The sequence below is a fragment of the Hyla sarda genome, chromosome 8 (genome assembly GCF_029499605.1).
Source record: "Hyla sarda isolate aHylSar1 chromosome 8, aHylSar1.hap1, whole genome shotgun sequence".
NCBI lineage: Eukaryota > Metazoa > Chordata > Amphibia > Anura > Hylidae > Hyla > Hyla sarda.
In genome coordinates, this window is record NC_079196.1 from 43,631,332 (window position 1) to 43,653,493 (window position 22,162).

Below are 22,162 nucleotides of genomic sequence, written 5' to 3' on the forward strand. Positions count from 1 at the left end.
AAGTTTTAGCTAATGCATATCCTCAATACTTACTTGTGGTCTGATGGCGAGGAATGTCTGTAACTGGGGAGCAGCACCTTAAACATGTTTGGCACTATCCATATTTGTGCAGTGTTGGTGTGGCAGCATGATCAATCTACTCTGATGCATCAGGCATTGGTGGGTGGAAATCCTGGCTGATCCATGCCTGATTCATCTTCACAAAGGTCAGTCTCTCCACATTTTTTGTGGACAGACAAGTTCTCTTTGGGGTGATTATGGCCCCTGCCGCACTAAACACCCGCTCTGATGGCACACTACTGGCCGGGCAGGACAGCTTTCCCAGGGCAAACTCTGCTAGTTGCAGCCACAAATCAAGTTTGGCTGCCGCCACACTAGTCCAGTGGATCTTCAAAGTGTGTTGGCATGGTCATGTCAAGGTATGCCCCCACCTGCTGGTTCAGGTCCTGCTCCAGGTGTGCATGCTGCTTATGAGTTGCTTCACTATGGGGGTGAAGAAAGCTACTCATCAGCGACTGTAGACTCAGGCTGCTGCTGATGGAACTGCACTGCTTCTGCCACCCCACCCCTCCCCAGCAGCCATGGCAGTGGAAGGTGAGCGCAGAGGGCCCCCCGAGTCAGACCTGTGAGAGGATGGACGATGGCACAGATAGGCATCGGCCAACTGACTACGTAGGATGTCTCTGTAGTAGGTCAGTTTGTCCTCACTCTCAGTGGGTGTGCCCCCATTTTGTGTAGAGCCAGATGTCATGCAGAGCATGGAGGTGCAAGCGGTGTGACCTGTCCAAGTTGCTGTTGTGGCTGTGCAGGAACCACATTTACCCAGTGGGCCGTAAAGGACATGTATTGTCCCTGCCCATAGTTACAGCTCCACATGTTGGCGCTGCCGTGCACTTTGGTAAACACCAACAGGCTCAAGGACTGGCCCACCTTCTGTTCCACAAAATTGTGCAGGGCTGGTACTGCCTCTTTCGCAAAGAAATTACAACTTTGGACTCTCCACCTTGGCTCGGCACAAGCCATCAATTCTCTGAAAGGTGCAGAGTCCGCCACGTAAAAAGGGAGGGACTGCAGCACCAGCAACTTAGACAGGAGCACATTCAACTCCTGCGCCATTGGATTAGTGGGCGCATACATTTGTCTCTTGAACATGGCTTCGCCGATGGATTGCTGGCAGAATGACTGACACGTAGTAGGAGAAGCATCTGGAGCGACAGAAGATGGGTGTGACACACAGCTCCCTTTGGCTGAGGTGGTGGAGCTTTGGCCTGTCTGAAACAGGGAGCGGCATGCCACTGGCTGATGCAGCAGGCTGGACCACCACATTGGAGCCACGGTTCTCCCAGGCCGCTTTATGGTGACGCTGCATATGTTGACGCAGGGCCGTGGTGCCAACATTGGGACCCAGGCCATGCTTCACCTTCTGCCGACACATCTTGCACGTAGCCAGGCTAACATCCTCCGGATGCTTAATGAAAAACTGCCACACCGCCAAGTAGCTAATTTTCCCCCCAACAGTCCACATTGATTGACTACTACAGCTGCCGTCTCCAGGAACCCCTGTTCCGCTACCTCCCAGGAAGGTAGGCTGCCGCAAAGCCGGTGGTCTACCCTGGGCACGTTTGGCTCCAGACTTTCCACTTCTACCACTATGCTGACTGCCAACCATGCTACCACCTTGCTGGCTCAGCTGCTGCCTCACGGGCAACCTGCAACCCTCTTCTCCTGATGATGAAGCCCCTTCTGCACCCGGTTCCCAAGTGCGATCGGCTTCATCATCATCGAGTTGTGTCTGCACGTCACTGATGTCCTCCTCAGGTTCCTCAACAGTGTCTGCTTCAGGACACTGAACGCTCGCAACACCACCTCCTACGCCACTCTCCTCATCACTACTTGCCCGCCTAACGGAGGAAGCGGTGTATGTCTCCTCCACTTCTTGGCTGGGCAGTAGCTTCTGATTGTCCTCTAGTAGATCGTCCTCAGTAAATGGTGGAGCTGAACCCACAGCATACAATACTTCTGTGGGGGAGGAAACAGCAAATGACAGAGGCAATAGGAGGACAGGGACTGCTCGTGGGCCATTCCAACTGAGAGTTGTGTCACCGACTGTTGACTGGGGGTGTCAGATGTCACTTGTGATGAAGTGGATGACCGTATTAACCAATCAATGACGGCAGATGGGTTGCTGGTCAAGACACGACCGCTAGCTGATACCGAGAGGCCTCTCGCTGCGACTCCTGCTGCCACTCACCCCTAATCTGCTGCGACCTCTGCCTGTGCCTGATGAATTTAGGCCTTGTCCTGGCACTCCTCTGCCTGACATAATTAATGCGTATATGAGGGGAGGACAATACGCTCCACTACGCTTAAAACAGTATTTGTCTACAACAGCAGTAGGGGTGTACTTTTGGCTGGCCTTTCACAGTAACTTGGCCCTTAAGACTTTAACAGGAACAAAATGGTACACCACTTAGATGTACGTACATGGTATGCACTTATGAGGGGAGTAAAATACGCTCCACTATGCTTAAAACAGTATTTGTCTACAACACCAACAGGTGTGTATTTTTGGCTGGCGTTTCACAGTAACTAGGCCCTTAAGACTTTAACAGGAACAACATCATACACCACCTATGTACGCACAGGTTGCACTTAATAGAGGACAATATGCTCCGCTACGCAACCTGTATTAGCCACTAATAGCAGGTGATTATGGCTTTTAGTGCTCTGCTCACCCTAACTGGCTGGCTACTATTAGCTTTTCAGTTGTTGTATACACCAGTGCTGCAGTACACAGTTGCTGTGTAGTAGATCCCAAAATTACTATCTCTATCCCTTCCCTATCAGTGTTTTTAGGCTGGATTTGGACTTGAGGTGAATCGCTGCTGTAAAAATGCTTTTCTGTGCAACACACACTGCTCTCTGTCTCTCTGTCTCTCTCTGCAATAAAATGCTGATGTGACTGGCTGCAAGTTGGCTGCCGATTATAGAGGGCTGTGACATCACATGGGTGTCTGGCTGCATGCTGCATGTGATTCAGGGTCATGCTGCCTACTCATCTTCCCGCCTTCCCAGAGTTCCTTGCCCCATGTCCTGACATGTGGAGCCGCCATCTTAGATGCCCTGGAGCCTGGACCGCACTAAATGGAGTGATTTGTGTGATCGAATCATGTCAATATACGGATTTGTTGCAAAGCTAATTTTTCCTGAAATTCGTAACAAATTCGTCAGATTCAATTCGCTCATCCCTAGATGTCTGATAAGATCGTGGGGGGTCCTGCCACGATGGGAATCCCCGTGATCTTTCCTGCAGCACCCCCCTGTCATCTGCTACATGGAACGAACTTCGCTCTGCCTGATGACGGGTGATACAGGAGCCGGAGTATTGTGGCTCCGCCCCTTTATACAAATCTATGGGAGGGGCATAACATCACAATACTCCAGCCCCTGCATCGCCCAGGCATGGAGCGAACTTTGCTCCTTGCAGCAGATGACTGCGGTGCTGCAGGAGAGATAACGGGGTTTCCAGCGGCAGGACTTGGATAGGGGATAAGATGTCTAGGGATGGAGTACCCCTTTAAAACGGCACATGATAAAATTAGAAAAAAAATTATTTTGTTAATATTTCAGACCATATTTTTCCAATCAACCTTCAAAATGAATTGAAATCAATTTCTATTTAAAAAAAAAATAAGAACGAACTACAGTATTTGTCCTGTATAAAGAAAAAAGAAAGTAAAAAAAATCCACTCTTGGCATTAATGTTCAAGCAGATGACAAACATCAGAGGCTGGTACTGGTGAAAAGGGTATGCTCTTCGTCTATTTTGTTCTATTTTAAAGAACGCATAATATTTTCAATAAACAAGTTACATTCACGGAGACTTTAGGTTTTGGGCAAACACTTGATCAACTAAAATAGTACAGACATAGTCATATTTGGCCATAAAAAATATATTAAATGAGTTAAACAAGAGAAGGATCATGGGGAGGGGCGCATTAGGTTTTTTAACTGAAATGCAGCTGACGCACCCTTCTGTAATTGTTAAATTCAATTTAGTGAAAGGGGTACTCTGCCCCTAGACATCTTATCCCCTATCCAAAGAATAGGGGATAAGATGTCTGATCACGGAGTCCCCCCGTTGGGGATCTCCCTGCGTTCGTTTAGAGTGTCGGGTGCAGCGCCGGAGGTTTGTGACATCATGGCCACGCCCCCTCAATGCATGTTAATGAGAGGGTGTGTCACGCCCCCTCCCATAGACTTGCACGGAGGGGGCGTGGTCGTGATGTCACAAGCCTCCGCCCCGCATTGCCAGTCATATGGACGGAGCAAAGTACGCTCCGTCCACCGGACGTCTGTGGTGCCACAGCCGAGATCGTGGGGGTCCCTAGCGGCGGGCCCCCGCGATCAGACATTTTATCCCCTATCGTTTGGATTGGGGTTAAGATGTCTAGGGGCGGAGAATCTCTTCAAATTCTTCACAACATTTAAAATATTCCACAACAATGATCAAATTATTTTACCCAAACTGGCAATAAAAATGTCAAATCAAAATGTCCCAACTTTTTCTTACCTGTGTGACCTTCTCTGTAACATTGTGTGTTCGCTCCTTTACTTTGGGTGCTATAATGGCCTTTTCCGAAGAAGGAGGTGATGCCGCTTTTTTTTCATTTTTTGCGTCTGAAAAGTTCAAAGTGAGCTGTGGGATTTTGTTGATTGTGCTGTATTTGTTCAGGTTTGAGTCAGACGTAGAACCCAAAAGACTGGATTTGATATGATTAAAAGGGCCTAGAAGTAGGTAACACACAAGTTATCAATGTACCAATAAAATAACAATTGAAAAAAAAAACACCAAATGATTTTAAGCTCCTCGGGTTAAATAAAATGAACTGCGTTAAGTGTTTTTAGTTGTAGGTTAGTTCATGGCTAGTATATGACAGCTTTGTGTTTGATAAAATAAATCATTGGTGATACCTGATCATAGTCAAGATTTGAAATTGAAGACAAAAAAGGCCCCACCCCCGAGGTTCTACAACTACACCCAAGAGCATTTTTAAAAGTGGACAAAAAAAGTCAGAATAAAGTCTCATATACATTCTAGAGTGTAGTGTAAAGAGAAACATGGGATTCCACTTCTGTGCTAAGAAGTTGTACGCACTTCATGTGACAAAACTTCAATAGTTTGAACCACATGTGGGTCCTGAAGCTTGGAGAGCAAAAGGTCCTTTTGTCAGATATGAAAAGACTTATGATAGTTAAAGGGGCTGTCCGGTTAGGTAATCCAAGTCCTGTAGATAGGGGATAAATGTCTGGATGCAGGGGTTCCACTAACCACTGGGACCACTCACAATCTCCAGAACAGGGCCTGTTTCTTACCTTGGAGCACTCCAGACTCCACCTTCCAAGAAATTGGTCTCAAAAGTGATGGCCTGCTCCACCCACCCTATGAATGTCCCGTTTCTGCTGGTGACTGGAGGAGCGTGCCGTCATTCCAAAAGACAGTTAGTCTCGGAATGTGGAACGGGAGGTAAGAGATCGGCCCTGTTCTAAATATCATAGGGTGTCCTAGCAGTGAGACCCCCACCTATGATCACAGGGGATAAGTTTTACATAACCCAACAACCAGTTTAGGGTTCAAGTTACTGAGATTGCAGTTGGGCCCAGGAGCTTAAAGCTCAATCTGTGTATGACCCCTGCATACAACACCTGATTATGTGCCTGGAAAAATGTTTTTATAATATAGAGACAAATGGAACATGTCCTGGATTTCCCTCTATTTGATTCCATATGAATGTGACCAAAAATCTTCTGTATTGCCATATGATATTGTAGGCAGAGGGAGGTACAGTATGGCTCCATATACTTCTAAAGGTACTGTATTATACCTCCATAAAACCTGAAGCCCTCAGTTGACCTATCAGTTTAGTTGATACTGTAAAAATATATTTAAAGATCTCCAAGGAGCCATATTTATTTAATATTAATTATTTATTTAAATACAGGAATTCGTTTTTTTCCATAGTTTATAAAAAAAATTAAATAAATGTGGGATATTGGAATGCATGTTGTGATAATGTGTTATCAGTTTTCATCATAGTGTTTTTCACTTATGATTTTTTTACTTATTTGTGTCTTTTAGAATTCTTCAGATAAATAATAGTGTGTGGTCGACTACAACTCTAACTATATTAAGGCTGCACAAATTGTCTTGTCATTGACATGTGAAGCAGTGTGCTCAATTTAATCGAATAAGTGTATCTAAGATAGAATGTTCCAGAAGTAAGAAAGATGGCTTGGTTTATTCCACTGGAATAGTGCAGACCCGGCAATTATCCGGCATTACGTTCCCTCTGAGTAATTCTATGACTCACTGAAATCACCAATTTGATCAGTCTTGGAGCTACATGGAAACATTGCATTGAAGGATACATTTCATTAGCCGGGTAACAAAATATGGGAGACGTGGGAGCTTACAGTAAAAGCCATATTTATGTGCTGCCGCTGCATTAATCCTACAGGGATGCAGATTTGTATAATTGATTATTGCAGTTTATTCTCACTTTGTAAATGATCTGACGACCACGAATGGGATGTAATAATGTACAGGTTCATTTTAACATCTTATGTTTCATAATTCTGCTTTGCTAGGGTCTTGGTATTTATAAGAAGCCTGTGCCCCTGAAGGCTCCATTGGATTTTTAGATAAAGATCATGGCTGAAATGTCATGGACTAGAAACAATTTTTCTAATGGAAAAATATCATCTTCATAATGTTAACTGAGCAAGATGATGTATGATAAAGAGGTACTTCAGGTCTACGTATGCAGGAAAGTCTATTATTATACTTTGTAGGTGTAAAATGGTGCCTCAATAGGCTTTTCTTAGACTTTTTTCATAGATTGAGATATCCTTGGGATAGGCCATTAATATCTGATAGAAGGGGTCCAACACCACAACCTGTCAATCAGCTGTTTGTCAGAGTGGCAGTACCCACATACACAGTGAACAGAGTTATACGCAGGTAGCGTCATACACTGTGTAGTGACCATGCTAGGCAACTCCATAGAAAACCTTTGGGACCACCAATAATCACAAAAACAGATGCCAAATTTTTCCATAAATGGAGCTGCATGGCACATGCTTGTACATCACTCCATTCACTGTCTATGCAACTTCCAAACATTGCTGAGTTCAGCAATCAGAAAGGTTCTAAAGTCTTATAGACAGTGAATGAAGTGGTGGCCGAGCATTTTCCCTGCCCCCTAATTCAGCAAACTGACCTCTGTTATCAGTACCGATGGGGGTTAAGCGGTTGGACCCCACACTGATCATCTGGTTATGCCCTATGCTGTGGATAAAGGATACATTTTAATCTCAGAATGACCTCTTTAATTATCAACCCTCTATTCTGACTAATAGAAGGGGCTCTCAACTGGAGAGACCCACAGCCCTAGTTATTTCTTCATTTAGGGCAATGGTTTTGTTAATAAACTACCCTTGTACCCTTCCAAGGCACAGTAGCTGACTGGCATGGGCCGTCATCCAGGGTATATTGCTTTGATAACCACCCACAGAAACACCCCTGGGGGGTTTTCACTGCAGAAATAAATTATTTTAACCTATACTGATGGAACATTCTGGTGCACAAATCAATATGTGGGCATGTAAGAGCAATATCCTAAAGAAAAAAGATGGTACAGCTCACACCACTGGGAGCCTTAAACTGAGGATCCTGTGATGTACACTACCAAATGTGCCTATTAACAAAACATATTCGGGGACATTTATCATCGTTGCTTTGGTAAGCGAGTTCTGAAGGCATTTTTTTCTTGCTTTTTGTTTTGCTTATGTATGACACATTTATTATACTATCACACAGGGTTGATAAATTTGGCTCACATAAGCAAAAAACAATAAATCACTTTTGAATATCATTTACTTAGCACACATAAGCAAAAACCAATAAATGACTTCAGAACAACACTTTGTAACGCCACCTCCTCTCCTCTGTGACTTTTCTGCTCTAAAATCGCAGTTGTGAAAAAAATTAGCAAAATATAAATATTTTTTTAACCCCTTTTGGACACAGGTTTTTTTTATTTTTGCTCTTTGTTTTTTTTTTCTCTTCACCTTCTAAAAATCATAACGCTATCAATTTTCCACCTTACATATAGAGCCTTGTTTTATTTCACCACCCATTTTACTTTGTAATGACATTAATAATTTCGCCACAAGATCTACAGCGAAACAAAAAAAATATTTGTGTGGCAAAATTGGGGGGAAAAAATTCAATTTTGTAACTTTTAGGACTTTCCGTTTCTACCCAGTGCACTTTTCTGTAAAAAAATGACACATTCAATGTATTCTGTAGGTCCATACAATTGAAATTATATCATATTAGGCTTCTTTCACACTGCCTTTTTGACAGGGCAGTGAGACGTCCGTCGGAGAACCCGGGGAGAATAGCGGGAGAAAAAATACATCATGCATACTCCCGTCAGAAAACAACATTGCCTAACAGACCCCATAATAGTGAATGGCATCTGTCGGGACCCATTGTTTCCTGTAAAACCCGATCAAAAATAACGTCAATTAAGGCACACAAAAAAAAAAGTGCCTTGAAGACATTTGTGGCAGTGTGAAAGGGGCCTTATATAGGTTTGATTTTGTTTAGCTTTTTTCAAAAAATTATAACTATTTATATGAAAATTAGCATGTTTAAAATTGTCCTCTTCTGACACCTCTAACTTTTTTTACTTTTCTGTATACAGGGATGTGTGAGGGCTAATTTTTTCATCACGGGAGTTGTAGTTTAGAAACAACGAGACCCAAGCTGTTGCTAAATTACAACTTATATCTTTCCCAGACAGCTAAAGGCTGTCTGGAAATGATGGGGTTGCAGGATAGCAATAGCTGGAGACTCCCTATTAAGAAAAGCTAATTTATTGGCTTTTTCTTAAGGGAGGGAACTATAAATGTACTAACCAATTTTCTGTGTTTTTTCTTATTATTTCAGATCCGTTTACGCAGAGGACTTCTTCGGATTCTGTGGAGTACGTCGAGGCCCAGCTTTTATTTATTTATTTTTTATTTTTAATAAAATGGTTAATGAGGGCTTGTGGGGGTGTTTTTTTTTTGTTTTGTTTAAATTTACTGTGCAGGCTTAGTGGTGGAAGCCGTCTTATAGACGGAATCCATTACTAAACCGCGACTTAGCGCTAGCCACAAAAACAACTAGCACTAACCCCAAATTATTACCCCAATACCAACTGCCACAGAGGTGCTGGGAAGAGCTAGTACAACAGGCCCGGAGGGTTAAAAAATGGTGCTCCTGGGCCTAGGCAGTAACAGGTTGTGTCAGGCTGTTGCTGCTTGGTTTGTATCTGGCTGAGAATGAAAATACGAAAAAAAAACACATGTTTTATGCATAAATGATTAAACAATTTCAAAAAAAAAATGTGGGGTTCCCCCTATTTTCATTGTCAGCCAAATACCAACTAAACAGCAACAGCCTGACGTTACCAGGGTAAGCGAGGACCATTGCTACTGGCCCTCCCCAGCGTAAATAACACCAGCCTGTTACCGCTTAGGTCCAGGAGGGCCATTTTTGATGCTCCGTGCCTGTTGGTACCGGCTCTTCCCACCACCCCTGGCGGTTTGTACCGGGGCAATAATTGGGGGTTAGCATTAGCTGTTTTTGTGGCTAACGCTAAGCCCTGGCTTAGTAATGGATTCAGTCTATAAGACAGCTTCCACTACTAAGCCTGTAAAGTAAAACAACACTTTTTTTTAAAACTTTTCTTCCACTCCCCTACAAGACCTCGTTAGCCATTTTATTAATATTAAATAAAAAAAACGCTGGTCAATGACGTAGTCCACCAAATTCGAAGAAGTCCTCTGCATAAACGGATCTGAAATGATAACAAAAAAAACATGAAAAATAGGTTAATACATTCATAGTGCCCTACCTTAAAGAAAACGCTCAGAAACCAGCGTTTCCTAACAGGGAGCCTCCAGCTGTTGCTAAACTACAACACCATGATTTCCAGACAGCCTTTGGTTGTCTAGGAAAGATAAGAGTTGTAACTTAGCAACAGCCTGAGTCTTGCTGTTTCTAAACTACAACTCCCATCATGGAAGTTGTAGTTTAGCAGCAGCTGGAGGCACCCCATTCCTAAACTACAATTCCCGTCATGGAAGTTGTAGTTTAGCAACAGCTGGAGGCACCCTATTTCTAAACTACAACTCCCGTTATGGAAATTGTAGTTTAGCAACAGCTGGAGGCAGCCCAATTCTAAACTACAACTCCCATCATGGAAGTTGTAGTAGTTTAGCAACAGCTGGAGGCTCCCTGTTCCTAAAATACAACTCCCATCATGGAAGTTGTAGTTTAGCAACAGCTGGAGGCACCATCCGCTTCCCAACCACCGGCCCACTAGCTGTTGCAAGACTACAACTTCCAGCATGCCCTAACAATGAGGACTGGGAGTTGTAGTTGCAATGGCTGGTAGTTGCAGACAGGAGCAGACCCCCCCCCCCCCTTGCTTATTGCCAACCCTCCCCCCTGCTTATTGCCAACACCCCCCCTGCTAATTGCCAACACCACCACCCTGGCCGCCGCTCTCCTCCCGTGTGTGTAGCGTCCCCCTCACCGCCGTCTATCTTTCCCTCGCCACCGCTCACAGCAGCCCCCGCTCCAGATCTCCCAGCCGGCAGCTAGCCATTACAGGGCTACAACTCCCAGCATGCCCTTTCAGTGAGGACATGCTGGTAGTTGTGTGCAGGTGGCTGGGGAGCGGAGCTGGCCGGCTGCAAGGGATTTGAAACTTCACTGTAACTTCATATTTCCTGGCCTGAGCTGTAATTGGCCGAGACTGACCAGCCAATTACAGCTCAGGCCAGGAAATATGAAGTTACAGTGAAGTTTCATATTCCTTGAAGCCGGCCAGCTCCGCTCCCCAGCCACCCGCCTGCAACTATCAGCTGTGGCAACTACAACTCCCAGCATGTCCTCACTGACAGAGCATGCTGGGAGTTATAGTCCTGTAACGGCTAGCCGGCGGGTGGGAGATGTGGAGCAGGGGCTGGCAGCGGTGGGGCCAAGATAGGCGGCGGCGCGCGGGGGGTGGGGGGATGTGACACTGTGGCACACAGGAGGAGAACGGGGGATGTTGTGATTTCATATTTCCCTCTGGAGCTGTGATCTCGGCTCCCAGCAGGAAATATGAAATACCGCTCTCTAAAGCATGTTTTGTAAGCCAGGTCCCAGCTGGCTTACATTTACACTGCTTTGTAGGCGGTTGTGACTTTTGTGCGACTGTCGCACTTGATAAATGCCTGACCACTGCAAAGTGAAAACTGAAATTTGCTTTGGTGAGCTCTTTTGTAGATTTTTGCTTACAGCCAAAAGTCGCTCAAAAATTTGCTTAGGCGCAGATGCGACTTTTTGTGCGACTTCCCTTGATAAATCTCCCACATAGTATGTATAAAAGGAGAAGCAGTCCAATTAGGTAAAACTTAAATGATTGTGTAGTGTTTTGGCAAGTGTACATGGTTATAAATAGGAAGAACAGTTCTTAAGGGTGCAGTCTAAAAAAAGGGGAATTTATAAATGAATACATATTATTTTTATTATTATTATTTTAAGATTAGAGGGGTACACTGGTGGAAAACTTTTTTTTTTCAACTGGTGCCAGAAAGTTAAACAGATTTGTAAATTACTTCTATTAAAAAATCTTAATCCTTCAAGAAATTATTATTTTTTTGGAGCATAGTGCTCTCTGCTGACATCTCTGTCCATTTTAAGAACTGTCCAGAGTAGGAGAAAATCCCCATAGCAAGCATATGCTGCTCTGGTCAGTTCCTAAAATGGACAGAGATGTAAGCAGAGAGCACTGTGCTCGTGATTCAGTAGAGAGCTCTGTGTTCCAAAAGAATGTCCTCTGTAGTATTCAGCAGCTAATAAGTTCTGGAAGGATTACGATTTTTCAATAGAAGTAATTTACAAATCTGTTTAACTTTCTGGCACCAGTTGATTTAACACAATTTATACATGTATTCTATGTTAACTAAATAATCCCAAAAATAATATAGAAAAAGTGAATTTATAAACTAATACATATTATTATAATTGTTATTAGTTTAAATAAATACAATTTATACATTTATAATTTATTACTTAAAAAATTAAGGGAATTTATAAATTAATAGATTATAAATGTATAAATTGTTATTTATTTAAAATAAAAATATTAATAATAACTATAATTCATTAAAAAAATTCCCCTTTTTCTATTTTATTTTCTATTTCATTAAACTTAATATAAATGGAAAATAAAATTGAAAAAAAGAAATGTATAAAGTAATAATTATAAATGTATATATTGTATTAATAAAAAAAAAAAATTATTCATTTATAAATTTCCCTCTTTCTATTTTAATTTCCTGATTCATTAAATTGAACACAAATGGAAAATAAAAGAGAATTGTTTTTATAAAGTAATAGTTTATAAATATACACATTTTATTAATGAAAAATAATAATAGTCAAAATAATATTACTTACAATAATCAAATGCATTTATTTCAAATTCCCCTTTATATTATATTTTCTATTTATTTTTAATGAAACAGGAAACGAAAATAGAAAAAGAGGAGCTTATAAATTTTATTATTATGATTATTTTTATTATTGTTGTTGTTATTTTTATCTATTATCCCTAAACTACGCCATTGAGAACTGGCATATATATATATATATATATATATATATATATATATATATATATATATATATATATATATATATATATATACCCAATTACACTTGCCAAAACACTATATAATCATTTAAAGGGGTTATCCAGGAAAAAACTTTTTCTTTTATATCAACTGGCTCCAGAAAGTTAAACAGATTTGTAAATTACTTCTATTCCAGAATCTTAATCCTTTCAATAATTATCAGCTGCTGATGTTGAGTTGTTGTTTTCTGTCTGGCAACAGTGCTCTCTGCTGACATCTCTGCTTGTCTTCGGAAGTGCACAGAGTAGAAGAGGTTTGCTATGGGGATTTGCTTCTAAACTGGGCGGTTCCCGAGACACGTGTCATCAGAGAGCACTTAGACAGAAAAGAACAACTCAACTTCATCAGCTCATAAGTACTGAAAGGATTAAGATTTTTTAATAGAAGTAATTTACTAATCTGTTTAACTTTCTGGAGCCAATTGCTCCAGCACTCCAAAATTGCAAAAAACTCAAAAAATTTATTCCTTCATGTCAAAATTCAAAGCGACGTTTCAGCTCCCCACTGGAGCTTTTTCACATGCTTGAAAAAAGCTCCAGTGGGGAGCTGAAATGTCACTTTGAATTTTGACATGAAGGAATAAATGTTTACACTTTTTTTGCAATTTTGGAGTGCTGCGCCATTATTTTCTCTCTCTCTCTCTCTCTCTCTCTATATATATATATATATATCTATATCTATATATATAAAAGTTTTTTCCTGGATAACCCCTTTAATGAGAAACTGACAGCTAGTTCACCTGCACTAAACCGAATATACTGGGTTATAGTGCAGGTGAACAGCTTTCATAAGTGTTACTAACATTATTTTGTGAAGTATTTCCAGAGTTCTGACCATTTATATTTCCATAGCTATTGTGCAGCATTGCGTAATTAAGGCGGGGAGCCGACTTGACAAACTCCTCTGCCTCCTCAATATTCACTGCCCGGCCGACCCCTTTGCTGAACATGATAACATCTTCACTTTCACGTGAGAGCCTACCAGTGGGGGTGAGCTACAGCAGGAAGGTGCTTACCTCCATGGCAGGCTAGTGAATAAATCTGCATATTCATGAGAGAGGCTTCCCAGGCAATGAATATGGAGGAGTCAGGGGAGCTTAGTCAGCTAGCTCCCTAACTCCATTACATACAGGAGTGCAATAGCTATGGAAATATAAATATCAAGAAATCCAGAAATACTTCACGTAAAATGTGAGTAACCCCTCTTTTTACAGTTGGTCAGCCGCCCTATATTCCAGTACATTGGGTTTATTGTGGGTGAACTAGCTGTCGGTTTCTCATAGTTTTACCTAGTAGGACTGCTTTCCCTATATATATATATATATATATATATATATATATACAGCAATAGGAGAATACAGCAGCACGCTGCTAGCACAAAGATATCTTTGTGCTAGCAGCGTGCTGCTGTATTCTCCTGTTGCTGTATATTTATATAGTGTATGCAGAAAATACCCAATGTGAGTGATACATTTTCCAGGGAAAACACATTCATTGTAAAACGTAACAGTCAATAGTACAACAGGGGATTCTGCATATCATGTGGATCAGAAGGACGTCTCATATCATTAAACATTCACTTAGAAGATTAGTAACTCCATGAGAACACTAAACAAATACTCACAATGGTTAGTAAGCATACCATGTGTTACAGCATAATAATCAGACGCAGCATGCAGGCGAGCAATTTCACACTCAAATACCACACTGAATCGTTTGCCGCAGGCATTAATTGACAACAATGCCGAAAAAAAGAGACCCAGAGCAGCATTAACTTATAGGTATACCGTATTTTACCAGCACTTTGCATTAAATGTTTCACATTATGGTTTATAGATTCTATAGACTCGAATATCCCCATACTGGGATCTATAATTTTTAGAAAATGATCGTCAGCAATATTTAGATACATGCTGATTTTGTTGAGGATTTGACACAGATTTAACATATGCATTACATTAAATCAGATAGATAATAAATAATAATCATAATAATAATTGCTATTGTTATTATAAATGTAGTATTTGGATGGCATTTTGTTGAATCTCATCCACTTGTCTTGTACTGTGTGTAAATCTACATTTCTGCAACATGTGAATTTACCCTAGGTCAGTAGTCTCCAAACTGTGGACCTCTGGCTGTGGCAAAACTACAATCCCAAACTGTAGTTTTGTACAGCTGGAGGCACACTAGTTGGGAAACACTTAAGGCAGGGTCACACATAGCACCTAAAATATGCTGCGGATGCGCCAGTGACCGCCACTAGAGTGAGCTTCCTGCTGTGCCCATATGTCTGCTGTAACTCCGTGCTGGTTATTAGATTTACCTTTGCTATGTTTGTTTGTCTGAGTTTTAACCATGGTTATTATGCCTGTTTATGATAGATTTTAGTCTGCTTGGTTTTTAGGATTATGTACTGTATGTCCGTTCTGCTTTAAAGGGGTACTCCGGTGAAATATATACATATATGTATATATTTTTTTAATATGCTGATGCCAGAAAGTTAAACAGATTTGTAAATGATATAATAAAATCAAAGGCAGTGCAGCTCAATCAATAAATAGCCTGAGGTTAACTGGTAAGGTCTGATTACCCCAAGACCAAGAAATATGTAGATAAATATAATGAAGAAATTATATGACCAGTCCTCAAGGATATTGAAAAGGGTGAAAAAGAGAAAGAATAGAAAGGAAGAAGCAAAAAGATGGAGATAAAAGATGTGGACAAATTGACAATTTTATAAACAATTATTTTTATAAGAAGGTTGGTAATCTATCATTTAAAAAAAAAAATATACGTAAATGTTTTTAAGCATATTTCTAGTACCTGGGCAAGGGCCCTGCCCAGGTGTTTTAATATTATTTTATTATTATTTTCACTTAATAAATGTACATGATTGTTTAAGTTATATTTTGCAGGTATTTTTATTATCATTGTAATCAAGATAGGATTACTGTAGTCAGCATCAGTTTAATTTCCATATATTTCTCACTTTTATATGTGATCTACTATCTGTCAATTTGTCCACATCTTTTATCTCCATCTTTTTGCTTCTTCCTTTCTATTCTTTCTCTTTTTCACCTTTTTCAATATCCTTGAGGACTGGTCATATAATTTCTTCATTATATTTATCTACAGATTTGTAAATTACTTCTATAAAAAAAAAAAAAAATTCTTCCAGTACTTATTAGCAGCTGTATACTACAGAGGATAATCTTTTATTTTTTGATTTCTTTTCTGTCACGACCACAGTGCTCTCTGCTGACATCTCTGTCCATTTCAGGAACTGAGAGCACTGTGGTTGTGACAGAAAAGAAATCCCAAAAGAAAAGAATTTCCTCTGAAGTATACAGCAGGATTAAGAATTTTTATTAGAAGTAATTTACAAATCTGTTTAACTTTCTGGCACCAGTTGATAAAAAAAAAAAAAAAAAAGGTTTCTACCGGAGTACCCCTTTAACCTTGTTATAACTTAGACTGTGTTCACACTGTGAATCTTGCTTGTACCTGTGCTCAGTATTTAGTATTCCCCACCCGTATTCCTCCATGTTGTGGAGTTTGGTTTTGTATTTTCCTGTTTTATATCCTGACCTGTATTCCTCCATGTTTTTGAGTTTGGTTTTGTGGAGTCTGTTCAGACTCATCCGTTTCTCAGTCCAGTGTTCCGTGTATTACGTTTCTGTTTCTTTCTAGGCCAGTATCTTTATCACATGTTGGAGCGTGCCTGCTGGCTAGTAGTCTATTTGGCTTTCCTATTAATGTCCTTCCATGTTTGGAGTGTGGAGTCTAATTTGTTCTTTTTTCAGTGTCCAGTGTGAACAGTGTTCTATGTTTCCTGACCTGTTTAGTGTTTAACATTCAGTTCATCTGTTCATCCCCTGCATCTCCTGGTTTCTGCTGTATACTTATTCCATATCTAGTCTTGTTTATTTATTCATATCTGCCATTTATCTTGATTCCGGTTTCTGAATTCTATGTTAGTATGCTATATCCTGCCCTGTTTGTATATTTATATACTAACTGGTTTAACTGGTTGTTTTCCTTTTATGTTTCTGGCCTGTCCCTGACAATGTACAGTATTACTTGTGTACCTTTTCGCCCAATGCACTTTAGCGCAGGAAGGGACCGGCACCGTGGTTGTTGATCCGAGGTTTTGGGCAGATGAGCAAGTAGGCAGGAAGAGTGTTTCTAGGGACAGCTTATGGCTCACTCTCCCTGTCCACCCCATTGGTCATGACAGGGTTCAGCGAATTTTAGTAAACTACAGACTTGCAGGTCCCTGTGTGTGTGCTCGGAGCAGCAGTTGCTGTTACAAGCAGGCACACAGAACACATGGGTACAGCAGAGAGCTCACTATAGTGACAGTCATTAGCATGAAATATGCTACAGATGTTGTACGAGTGACCCTACCCTTGCTCCCCAGCAGTTAACCCCTTAAGGACATAATGTTTTTCCATTCTTGCCCTACTTATATAGGTTTGATTTTGTCTTACTTATGGAAAAAATGATAACTACATGCACAAAAATGAATACGTTTAAAATTGTCATTTAAGACCCCTATATATTGTTATTTTTCCGCGTATGGGGTAGTATAAGGGCTATAAGGGGTCGTGATTTGAAGTTTTTATCTGTACCATTTTTGTTTTGATCAGAATTTTTGATAGCTTTTTATTCATTTTTTTTTAATGGTATAAAAAGTGACCAAAAATACGCTATTTTGGATCATACGCCATTTACTGTATGGTTTAATTAACAATATATTTTTATAGTTCTGACATTTATGCACGCGGCGATACCACATATGTTTATTTTTATTTACACAGTTTTTTTTTTAAATGGGAAAAATGAGAAAAAAATGGGGGTGATTCAATCTTTTATTAGGGGAGGGGTTAAATCATCTTTATTAACTTTTTATTCACTTTTTGTTTGCAATGTTATAGCCCCCATAGGGGACTATAACATGCATTATACAGATTGCAGGCACTGATCAATGCATTGCCATAGCATAGCATTGATCAGTGTTATCGCCGCTTGACTGCTCGTGCCTGGATCTCAGACACGGCGCAGTCATTTGGCGATCGGACACGGAGGATGCAGGTAAGTTACCCTCCTCGTGCATCCTTGCTGATCGGGACACCGCGGTTTCACCACGGTGGTCCTGATCAGCCCGACTGAGCTGTCAGGGAGCTTTCACTTTAGACGCGGCAATCAACTTTGAGTTAATGCCAGAAATCTATAGAGTTAATGCCGGACATATGCCTGAACGGCGATGTTCTGCATTAGCTACGGGTTCTGGCTGCTGTTGACCGCCGAGACCGTGCGGGTATGATGCGAGCTCAGCTCCTAAGCTTGCTTCATAACCCTGCCGTGCCGCAGCACCGTTTATAAAGAGCACTTTGCAGCAAGGGTTTAATTGCTAATATGGTCTTATGGTCTACAGTTTGGAGACCACTACCCTGTACAGACTTCCCGGTGAGTACAGTTTCTTCTTTTTTATGGACTATGGTAAAGCGATTTGTGCCCTTCTACCTTGCACCACCAGATTCCAGCAGTATGTTTAAATTTCGTTTCAGCTATACTCGGTGCAACATGATACATGTGTGATTAGTGAGCTACACCCTTGCAGTGCCAGACAATGTTTGTCTTTTTCTTCCCTACATTTGCCTTTTTTGTCTTTTTTCCTACATTACCCATATTTTCGGTGTGGATATAAGTCGTAGACTTTTCATTTCACAATATGGATGAACATAATATAAACACCCTGGCCAAGACAAAAAGGCTTGTTGCTGCCATTTCCCCTGGGAGCCCATGTGTATTGTTACTCTATCCTATAAATGTAAATCCTGAAACAACTTTTTCCTTGAATATCAGCCTGCCCCTGAGGTTTGCCAATCCTTACTTGGGTATACTCAACAAAAGACAACAATGCACAGGGCAAACCATTTCAGTGGGCATCGTAGTTCATAAAGCATGCATGAATATCTAAACTTAAAAAAAGAAACCATACCCCCTGCCATCCAGGAATGTGAAACTAGTTTTAAGGAGACAAAAAAGGAGTGAATGAAGAAAATATGCAACTTTTTTGGCTTCTTTCAGATTTACCTCTTTGCTACCAGAGGATGAGTATTGCAATAAAAAAGGATGTTTCTGGCAGCAAAGGAGTTAACTATATTTCACTACTGTACCTCCAACCCTGTAAAATTAAAACATAAAATACATCAGAGGTTAGGAGTTCAGTTACTTTTACGTTAGATACATGAGTTTCGTCTTATACAGATATGCATTATTTTCGATCAGATTATCCATACTGTTGGCTGCCGCGGGGAAAGCTAGCCATCAAAAGACACATTTCACTGGTTCGGTAGTGCACCTAGTCAGGCCAGCAAAGGACACCGTATCTTATAGATCATGCAACAGGCAAATTAACATGCCGGGCAAAAGTGCCGGGCACTCTTAAGCATCAAAGAAAACATTTCTTAATGACACATTACCTTTCATATCGCGACCATTGTCTGATATTCAGCAGAACAAAAGGAAATACAAAAGAGAATATTCTAAATGGTTTGGACTCGAAAAAGAGAAAATTACAAAGAAAAATGGGGGTTGCTGGTTAAAGGTAAAGAAAATACAATAAAAAAGTCACAAAAATGTTAAAATATTGCAGCCCTCCCTGACTACAGGACTACATACTAAACTCATATTCATTGTAATTAAAGGGTCGTCCAGTTTACCATTTTTAATTTTAAAAGTGCTTACAATGGGTGATTAAATAAATACTGTACACTGGTACTGCCCTACCAGCGATCCCCTAACTGATTCAACAGTGCCAGTACCCACTGCTTAAATGGGTTATCCAGGAAAAAATCTTTTTTTTTTTTTTTTGTATATCAACTGGCTCCAGAAAGTTAAACAGATTTGTAAATTACTTATATAAAAAAATCTTAATCCTTTCAGTACTTATGAGCTTCTGAAGTTAAGGTTGTTCTTTTCTGTCTAAGTGCTCTCTGATGACACGTGTCTCGGGAAATGCCCAGTTTAGAAGCAAATCCCCATAGCAAACCTCTTCTAAACTGGGCGTTTCCCGAGACACGTGTCATCAGAGAGCACTTAGACAGAAAAGAACAACCTTAACTTCAGAAGCTCATAAGTACTGAAGGATTAAGATTTTTTAATAGAAGTAATTTATAAATCTGTTTAACTTTCTGGAGCCAGTTGATATATCAAAAAAAGTTTTTTCCTGGAATACCCCTTTAATGCTTCCTTCGTGCCTCTCAACACATAGGATATGTCTGTTTATCCAATCATTGCCCACGGCAGGTCACCACTGGCATTTCATGAGACTCAAATAGGAAGGAATCACAGTATGGGCCAGCGGGTGATCAGCAATAATTTTTGCCCTACCAATAGCTCTTTTAAATATAAAAATATTTATCCAGACAATTCCTTTAAAATCCATGACTTAAAACTGGAGCTATTTTTTTTATTTATATATATATTTTTTCATGAATGGTCAATTTTAAGGAAAAACAGGTTTTCTTGTCCATAGGTTGTGTGCGGTATTGAAGCTCAGCTTTATTTAACTCAATTAAAAAATACTTCAATATTGAACACAGTCAATGGACAATCAGGAGGCAGTTTCTGAAAAAAAAATAAAAAAAAAAACTTTGTTTTTTTCCCCAGAAAACTCCTTTAAGTTACTTGGAATCACTGTAATCCCTTTGTTGTCTTATGGCTAAAATGCAAGTAAGTTTTTTTAAATGAATATTAATAGGACAGTAAGAAGATTTTTAATTCCTTTAGTTTTTTTGTTTTTTTTTTGGCAAACACATTTGTTCCTCATGGGCGGTAACCGCCCATGAGGAACAAATGTGTTTGCCAAAAAAAACAAAGGAATTAAAATCTTGGCAAACACATTTGTTCCTCATGGGCGGTAACATCCAATTAACTCTTATTTATTTTTTGCCATTTAGATTACTGAACTGAACTAATATAGTATGTATTGATGGACGGAATATAGCCACTTAACCAACTCTGTTGTGAAATATGTTTTTATAAATGTTTACTTCTATCTTTTAGTGAGTTATCTTATGCTGGCTGGGTTATACAAATCACCAAATCTTTATTCTGATTTCCCCCATTGTTTTGCTGAAAATTACTCTTATAATATCTATACTTGATATGGAGAAAAGCTTGTATGAAGGTATGAACAATTCAACAGATCACAAGTCTTTAAATCAAGTAACCCCGTATTAGATAATAGGAATTGTGACAATATCCTTCTAGACAACTTCTTTTATTGGGAAACCACATTAAACCACTGACATTTTAATACATACTTTAAGCTTGAAAAGAGCCCAAATATGGAGCCAAATGTTGCTGGTGTAACATGGTGGAACAATACAAAAGGAATAATGGGAAGGTTTATTTGCAATTATTAATAATATATTAAATTACAAAGTGTAAAACCAATATGCTGCATTTAAATCTAGCAATATATTGGCCTAAATTTATCAATCTGCCTGAAAGAAAATAATTCTTTTGTTCAGTATCCCGACAACAGGCGATCAATATATTTGCAAAAACCCTGCAAATATTCTCCCTGATCTTTAAATGTAATAAAGCAACCTGTCTCACTTGGCACGTTGCACCTGTAGTTAGCATTCAATACGCACTTCAAATAAATGTGGAATCTAGTCTTGGGCAACGGGATTTCGCTCTTATTTTTACCCGTATCCTGCCGTCCTCAGACTACTTATCTACAGAGGACCTGTGGCCAACCCAAAAAAATTAGATTGCATTATCGTAAAATATCTTAGAGTTTCCTGATCACACACCTTTTTACAATTTCTTGATACCCCCTCCTGTTTCTGAGATATGAGGGTTTATATTATTATATTGTCTGACAATGCTGGAAATCAGTTGGATGGGCATGGACTTCATTTTAATAATGGGAGTGACCGAGCAGGTGATGGTCGAGATTATACAGTCAGGGGTGTGTATTTAAAAAATACACACCCCTGACTATATAATCCCGCCCATCACCTGATAGTCACTTCCATAATTAAATCCACGCCCAACGGTGTTCAGCTTAACCTAGACTATTTCATGACAGTATAATGTACCTTTTAGGGGGTTGGCCACAGGTCTATTTTAAATGCTAAAATTCTGGATCCATGCAGCTTGCACCACCAGGGGAACTTAGTATGTTAATGCATACAATGATGTTATTGAATTCAATGTACAAACTGTATGCAGTAAGCTCTTAAGCTCCCTCTAATGGTGGCTGCAAGCAGTCAAACTATCCCCTTTAAACTCTATGGGGTTGATTTATCATTGGTCCCTAAGTTCCCTTTTCTGCTTTT

At 40.1% G+C, this 22,162-nt stretch overlaps 1 protein-coding gene across 5 annotated transcripts in view; it reads right to left on the reverse strand.

Annotated features, from left to right (window-relative positions):
• The window catches only part of KCNH7 (potassium voltage-gated channel subfamily H member 7), a 467,074-nt gene that overhangs the window by 161,908 nt on the left and 283,004 nt on the right, over positions 1-22,162 (reverse strand). For 2 of the 5 annotated variants that reach the window (XM_056533458.1, XM_056533456.1), the window contains exons 5-7: positions 19,292-19,312; positions 18,808-18,831; positions 4,574-4,788 (exon numbers count right to left, since the gene is read on the reverse strand). In XM_056533458.1, coding sequence (XP_056389433.1) covers positions 4,574-4,788; positions 18,808-18,831; positions 19,292-19,312 — 260 coding nt within the window. The remainder of the gene's footprint in view (positions 1-4,573; positions 4,789-18,807; positions 18,832-19,291; positions 19,313-22,162) is intronic. The other 3 variants (XM_056533460.1, XM_056533459.1, XM_056533461.1) reach the window with 3 other exon arrangements.